General features: G+C 35.0%; 2 protein-coding genes across 2 annotated transcripts; both read right to left on the bottom strand.

The window, feature by feature from the left end:
• Nucleotides 1-67: 67 nt before the first annotated feature.
• CBG00530 lies at nt 68-3,670 on the bottom strand (the record flags this gene model as incomplete). Its single annotated transcript, XM_045241956.1, has 8 exons — nt 68-352; nt 501-564; nt 709-851; nt 1,299-1,502; nt 1,605-1,712; nt 2,253-2,344; nt 2,823-2,999; nt 3,613-3,670. 8 exons carry the CDS (start codon nt 3,668-3,670, stop codon nt 68-70), a joined length of 1,131 nt encoding a protein of 376 aa, XP_045091643.1.
• Nucleotides 3,671-3,925: 255 nt separating this feature from the next.
• CBG00531 lies at nt 3,926-7,820 on the bottom strand (the record flags this gene model as incomplete). Its single annotated transcript, XM_002630083.2, has 6 exons — nt 3,926-3,985; nt 5,489-5,499; nt 6,480-6,660; nt 6,889-7,423; nt 7,466-7,561; nt 7,609-7,820. The coding sequence occupies 6 exons, from the start codon at nt 7,818-7,820 to the stop codon at nt 3,926-3,928; spliced, it is 1,095 nt and encodes a 364-aa protein (XP_002630129.2).
• Between the last annotated feature and the right edge of the window lie 309 nt (nt 7,821-8,129).

Raw genomic sequence — 8,129 nt, forward strand, 5'->3', positions numbered from 1 at the left:
AAAAAAAGAATAAAAAAAGGAAAAGGGGAACGACAAAAATGTTGTAACAAAAACAATAAAAATGTTATCATCCAAGTGCACGCTCCCAAACATCCAAGCCAGGAAAAGCAACAGCTTGTCCTGTCTGAAAACCGGCTCCAACAAACGGAGAGCTAACTCCAAATGTGTGTTTCACATCTCCAGATTTATAATTGACTCCAACGTGATCGTTCTGTTGATAGTATCCTCCAACTCCGTATCCATTATCCACTTTCAAATTTCCCGCGTCTTTTCCGTGTAGTGGGAAGGATACGGTATTGTGTTGACCTCCTTCGACACCCAAGGATTGCACCAATGGAATGTTCCAGTGATTCTGAAAGCATTTTTATTATGTTCGCATACTCTTGGGATTTCCAACTTTGAATTTTCGGAGATTAGATTCTTAAATTTCAGTTTTGGCTGGAGTTTTTTTTTGACAATCCGAGGACTTTTGAAATCGTTTTTTTTTAATTTTCGCTCACCTTATATCCGTACATTCCATCGTACCAGTTGGCTCCGACTTCTTGGTCTCCATGGAAATAGTCTCTGAAAAAAAAGGAACTTTTTAGGTAGGTTTTCTCAAAATACTTTAGTTCTAACCATTCTTCTCAAAGGTTTTCACAACGTTCATGTCATCTAACTCTTTCTAAAATCCAATTTCCCCAAAATTCAACATTTGAAATCCCTTACCTGACACCAACAGAATTCGAGAAACCTCCTCCCCATGACCCAAATGGAATTCCCAATCCCAATCCAACTCCAACAGCTCCTTCTTCATTTACTGGATAATATGGAATACCCTTCACATCTACATTTGCAAGATTTATATTAACCTGAAAAATGGCAAGCTCAAATTTTTGAAAATCATGTTTTAGAGGCAAATATCAAGTTTTAAGAGCTAAAAATCTTTCTGAAAACCGAGAGGACTGGTCAGAAAAATGTCCACTTTAGTGACTATGATTACATTTTTAGTAATTTTGGGAATTTCAGTTTTTCTGAGATTTTGAAAAGAAAACAGAACTTGAAATTTCAAAACTTCTGGACACTTAGAGAACTTTTAACAAAAAAATTAGGAAATTCTGGAAAAAAAGTAATTTTCAAACTTAAAATTACAAAATTCGGAATATCCCGAACCCAAACTCTCAATTTTTTCGAAAATTCAGAACATTTGAATTTCCCGAACTTCCGATGTTCCAACTCCGAAATTTCCAAATTGTTCCCAAAATTCGGTACTTTTTGAGTTTCCAATTTTTACTGATTTTCCCTGAAGTTTCACTAACCCCCGAATCGAAGGAATTTGCAATCGAAGCCAATGGATCACTTTTCTCAATAAACGGAGCACAATCTCTGAAATAGGCTGCACATCTTCCCGCGTTTCTGGCTGACGTCTTTTTCGGTTGACAGTGCTTTTGAACTAGTGGTCCCACTCTCGCACATTTCGTTTGTAGAATACGCACTTCTTCGGCACTCAGGGCTCGGTAGCGCTGAAAAAAAATTTAATTTTAAATTTTTTTAAAGGTGGGGGGACAGGAGATTTTTCGTAGTTTTTTTGTAGCTAGAGTATGCATTCTACCGTGACGGTGTACAACGCTTAATGTCACTCTGCGTACATCTGTCGTCCTCGCCTTTATGTATGCAATCGGGCGTGCGCTTTCTCTTTGCCCGCGTGGCTCAGTCGGTAGCGGCGCCACACCCTCAATCATCGCCCTCACAAGTTCAACTCCTCGAGGGGCATTTTTGAACGGAACTTCGAGAACATTATTTTTTTCATGTCCCCCCACCTTTAATGTCTGACGTTGGTCTAATGTTTAGCGAACTTTGTAGAAATCATAGATTTATATAATTTCAAGATTTTGAAACTCAAAATCTATTCTAGAAGTTGTAGAAGTTATAGAAAAGTGGGATTTCACTTCCATGAAATCTAGACATTTACATTGTTTCAGAATCTTAGAATTTACCGTTTGCAGAACTTCAAAATCCAAAAAACAATTTCAGAACTTTATTTTCTTTTTCTATCTGTATTTACATATATCCAGATATGCGTTTTTAGAAGTACTAAATTACATAATACTCAGAAACATTGGGGTTCCAATTCCATTAAATTTAGACGCTTGAACTATTTCAGATACTTGAAATTTCAAGTTTTCAAATCTTCAAAAATTCAAAAATTTTTAGAAAATGCTTGTCTATCTATCTTTCCGAATATCCAGATGTCCTCTTTTATCTATTCTTACCACAGGTCTATGTTCCTCATCATGTGCAGCCGGCCTAATTTCTCTTCGTTTCGCTGATTTCATATTCGGAGGTAATGGTGGAGGTTCGACCACTGCAAACATCACTCTTATCACGTAGGTCTTTGGTTAAGGGTGTAAAAATGTTTTGATCTACAAAAAAAGATTTTCCCTTTTACCTGGGTGATCTGTTGTAATATTGGAATGTGATAAGATTTAGGAATGCGGATTTGTTTTTTTCTAGCCTTCACTTTTCAAAGTTTCAGTGATCTTTATGCCTATTTTCAAGCTCAAATATCAGAATTTCTGTAGGACGTATCCACAACCTGCAAACTAGAAAAAATGTTGGTGATATTATGATAAACATTTTATCAGTTGACAAATTATTGATAGCTCTTAAAGGAACCGAGATAATTGAGCTCAAAAGTACGGTAGTTTTGGACCTTTTTTCTAGCAAAAAAATTGGAAAATTGAAATCCAATGGTTTAGATTCTAAATCGCCAATTTTTGTCATTTTTTTCCAATTACCATATTTGCTATCACCGAAAGTGATATTTTTCTGAAAAAACTCACTTTCCAATACTCCATCTTTTTTGGAATTTGTATGTGTAGTTGATGATTCTCTGGCACTTCTTGCTTTTAATTGCTCACACATTTCCAGGTCGGGATTTCTGGCACATGCTAGTTTGATTAAATGTTCTCGATCCACAGAGGCATTGACTGGAAAATACCAATTTTTGATTTTTTTTTCTGATTTTTATTTATTTGAATTCGATATCAGAGACGTTTTTCAGTTTTGGTTTTGGTCCAAAGTATTTTTTGGCATCAAATTATAAGAAAACACATACTGAGGTTTCAAAAAGAACAACTATGAATTGTGACAAAAATGATCAAAATGGAATCGTTCTTTGGAACTTGGAATCTGAATCTTGAAATATAAAATCAAAGTTCTTCAATGTTTCAAAATTTTCAGGATCTCAGGGATTTCAAAATCTTCAAATCTTTAAAAAACTTAGAACAAGAAATCGGGACCTTTCAATATTTCAGAATCTGAAATTTCGGAAAAATTTGATAACTCCGAGACTCCGAGTTCCTGAAATCTAGAAATTTCATATAAATTCTCAAAATTTCAAAATCTCAAAAATAAGAAATTTTAGAATATGAAAGAATCTGAGATCTCATTTTTAATGAATATCATAAAATCTCAAATCTCCAAAAATTCCAGAAATCTCGGAATCTGTTAAATTTCAGAATCTCGAAATCTCAGAATCTCAGAATCTCAAAATCTCAGAATCTCAGAATCTCAGAATCTTCAAATCTCTATATCTCCAAATTCCAGAATCTCAAGATCTCAAAATCTCACCTGCTAAACCCGAAACCCATATAAACAGAATCACAGAAAAATAGTTACAGTTCCGCATAGTCAGACGTCAAAAAATATATAATCGTGTGATTGAAGAATAAAAATGTAAGATTCAGAAGACGTGATCGGTGTGGTTACGTTTGAGATTTTTTACAACAAAGTATTCGAAAAAAACGAGAAACAAATTTTTGTGTGTGTGTGAGGAGGGGAGAGAAATATAAACGGTAGTAGGGAAATATAAATGGGTGAGAGAGAGTAGAGAGATTGAGAGATTTAAAGAAAATGAAAAAAATAATGATGATCACGTTCGAATTTAATCAACAAGAGGGTGAAGGTCACTGGTATAGATGGATGATGATGTCTTGAAAAGAAACTAGAAGAAGTTGAAAAAAAGAGAAAATCTCAGCGGGATGTCAAAAAAGAATCACGAGAAGAATGAATAATAATAAAAAAAGACAAAAGCATATTTTTGTTTTGTATTTTTTAGACTTTTTTTTAGAATGTTGTTCAAAACATTTCTTGGAAATTTGTCATTTTTTGGGGTCACTGACCTAACAAGGTCAGTGTAAGGAACTAGTCTCAAAATAGACGGTTTGGAAATTATGAGACTCCGAAACTGTCAAGAATTCAAGGAAGCAAAAATTCGGAGATTTTTGAGAATTGGGAATTCTGATACTCTGAAGTTCTGAAATTCTGAAATTTTTGAATTTTCTCTGAACTTCTGAAATTCTGAAAATTTTGATATTTCGAGAATTTTAAAATTTCAGGAACCAAAATTATGAAACTTATAAAACATTATCATTGGTTATTTAGATTCGCTCATTTAAATGGAATTCAAAAAACCCCCATAATAGAAAAGTTTCCAGTCACAAAAATGCAAAAAAGGTGTGTTGGGGAAATCGGCGAAAATCTGAATAACTAGGAATTTTCAAAAAATTCTATAAATGCAAAGTTTTCACCCTAGGAGAGGGCGAAAAGAAGGAAGGAACTCCGCCGATGAGGGTTACTGTAAAACATACCGTTTTTTCTACTTTTTGAGTTAATTTTATAGGACAGTTCAAGAGATCTTAGTTAGAATGTTTTGTTTTGGGATTATTACACAGAGTATCGGTCAATAAGATACCCTAAACACTCTAATAAAGCGCCACTTGGATCGTCCACTTTGAGCCTAAATATCTTTCTTCTTTTGGAAGATATCCAAAAGTTGTCGACTTATAAAATGTTTATCATAATATCAGCAATGTTTTATCAATTGACAAATGTTCGATATCTCTCACAGAAAATGAGATACATGGGCTAAAATTTGACGAATCGGGTGAAGTTCTATTAGAGTGTTTACGGTATACCGAAACTCCGTTTTTAGTTGATTTTTTGAAGGGTGTAAAACAGACCTAGATTGAAAACTTTGAATTCACAGAATTTTTCTAAAATTTCTAGTTTTTCAGCTTTTTGCCGATACCTTTTTTGGTCTGTTTTTGTACGGAAAACGTTAAAAAAACGGGTGTGTTTCAGAAATTGGTAATTCAGAGCACATAAAATTTTTACAAATTGATTAAAAATTCCATAAAATTCCATTTTCTACTAAAAATTTTTGAAAAGAGTTATGCGCCTTTAAAGGGGGACTCCTGTCAATTTTTTTATTGCATCAACATGTGTTAAAATTCATCTATTTTCAGAATATTATTGCGAAAAAATTCGAAAAAAATCCGAAATCCCCAAAAAACGCCGTTGAAAAAAAAAAATTCAAAAAAAGGTGCCGCCGAGGGACGAGGATATCGATTTTCAGTGAGAAAACTAGGCCACGCGAGCGGCGCGACTTTCTTAACGGACAAATTTTCCGGAGTTTGTTCGCTTTTATCTCCGACAGGTAAAAAACGTTAAAAAACACTGTCGGCCACTTAAAAATAATGCTATCAGGCGCCGTGGCCTAGTTTTCTCATTGCGAGGGAATTCAAATCCTCGTCCCTCGGCGGCACCTTTTTTGAATTTTTTCATTTTCAACGGCGTTTTTCGGGGATTTCGGATTACTTTTGAATTTTTTCACAATAATATTAGGAAAATAGAAAACTTTTAACACATTTTAATACAACAAAAATTTTTGCTCGGAGTCCCCCTTTAAACTTCCTGAAGAGTAGGACGATGCATCATGTCGGATGTTTAAAGGCGCATATCTAGCTTCAAAATTGAGATAGAAAAATGAAAGTTATACCATTTTGTAGATAATTTAAACGGCTTTGAAGTATCACAACATTATTATTGGTTATTTAGATTCGTTATTCGATATACTGAAATTCTGGAATTTCAATATATCGAAGTTCTCAATGATTAGGGTTTTTAGAAAATTTGGGAATTTGAAAATATAAAGTTGAGAAGTTTTCAGGTTTCAAAAATTTCCAGAAAAATGCAGAAATTCTGAAGTCCCGAAATTGTAATATTCTGAAATTCTCAATTTGGTCAATTTTTCGCATTATTTCTTGCAGGTTTCAAAAAACGATAAATTCGTAAAGGTGGGGGACATGAAAAAATAATGTTCTCGAAAATCCGTTTGAATATGCCCCTCGGGGAGTTGAACTCATGACAGGCAGATCAGGGGTACAGCACCGCTACCGACTGAGCTACGCGGGCAAAAGTGAAGTGGGCGCCCGATTGCATTCATAAAGGCGAGGACGACAGCTGTACGCAGAGTGACATTAAGCGTTGTACACCGTTACGGTAGAATGCATACTCTGGTCCCAAAAATTCCCACGTAAAATGTCCTGTCTCCTTTTATTAAAATTTTATTGAAAAATTAAGAGATAACAGTGATAACAAAAGACAAAAAAAAACAACAAATCAAGTCGATTTTGGGTTTCTCTCAACCTCAAAACCATTTTTGAAAATTTGAATTTTCAAAAAATCAGCAGATTTTGGAATTGGATAGTGAAAAATATCCGGATTATTGTCGGCTCTTCTGACTCCAAATTGTTCAATTCTTTCCTTTAGTTTTTTAAATGAAGTCACTTTTCCAGTCACTCGGCAATATTTCAGATCGGGAAATCGGAGAAGGTACTGGAAATTTTACAATTTTTAGCTAGCTATTATTTTCATCGATTTTTGATCCTTTTAGTCCGAATTTCGACTAAAAGGGCGCATTTTCATTTTCTGCCTGCTCAAAAATTTAGTGTCGTCAAATATGGCGCCAAATACGCAAACACTCTCGGCCGACAGTTTGCGTACTTGGCATCAGACCTTACGCGCAAAACAAATCCTGGAAATTTTCTAAAAAAACCGAATCACCTGAACAATTTTCGTCGATTCTCTCAGAAACAGTGAATCACATTGAAATTCCATTTTCAAGATCTTCAATTTTCGGAGATGCTGAAACTTTGGATTTTCAGCTTGGTTTTTGATCATTTCGTCGAGAAATTGAATAATTTGGAATTGCGATCCTTTGAAATGAGCCTTTTCGATTGTCTCAACTTGATACAACGCCGCAATTCGCTTCTGAATTTCTGTCTCCTCCATTTCCAAATGAACATTCTCTACGTGGATTTTGATTTTCAGCGATTCCAATTTCAGAACGAATCTCTCCAAGAATTGCTTATCGAGATGTGAATCGATTTGAATATTATACAGTTTGAGGTCAGGATCAGTGAGAATACTTAAGAAATCACTCAACGCACGATTTTTTTCGACATAATAGCGTGTTCCGCCATCGATGAACATAGAAATTTGGTCGCGATATCCTGATTCAATGGACACAGATCGAAAATTTTGAGCCCAAGAGTCCGCTAAAGCGCGGAAGGATTTGCACACGTGGCGAAAGACGAATCTGAATCTTTTGAAAAATTAAGAATGGAGCGCATTTACTGACCGATATTTCTCTTGATAACCTTCTCCCAAATTCTCACAGATTTTGTCGAAAATTTGAATTGGCATATCCGTGATAGTACGGTACTTTGGGTCCTGGCTGGAAAATCAATAATTATTTCTGGACAAACCGACACACAGACACACTTTCTATCATAATCGATATCGAAGTTTCCCGCCAAAAATCGCAGCCACCAAAATTCGAATTCCGGATAGTCCATAAAATTGTCGTTGAATCTTCTGCACATGTCCGCGTAAACGTCGTACACTTTACAATATTTCCAATCTCCCAGAGATTCATACAGAATGCACGAGCGAAGAAATTTCGGATTTTCAAGAATCGATGGTTTTTCGGTCATTTTCTGGAAAAAATCAATAATTATACGAGAAATAGAATAAAAATGTGTTATTTGGTCATTTTTTGAATAATTTTTGAATAGAATTCAGTTTTTTAGAAGAAAACGGAGGAAAATTAGCTCAAAACTTATGAAAAACAAAAACAGTGAATGCGCGTCAGGTCTTCCGCTTTGTACGCAAACACTCTACACGTTTTGCGTACAAGGCGCAAGAGCTGACGCGCATCAAACACAAATTTGTTTGAGACCGTACCGATTGGAAAGATTCGAAATCCGAAAGAAACGAAAGCGAAAGAAACGAAACCGTAAGAA

The sequence above is a fragment of the Caenorhabditis briggsae genome, assembly GCF_000004555.2.
Source record: "Caenorhabditis briggsae complete genome, chrII, whole genome shotgun sequence".
Lineage (NCBI taxonomy): Eukaryota > Metazoa > Nematoda > Chromadorea > Rhabditida > Rhabditidae > Caenorhabditis > Caenorhabditis briggsae.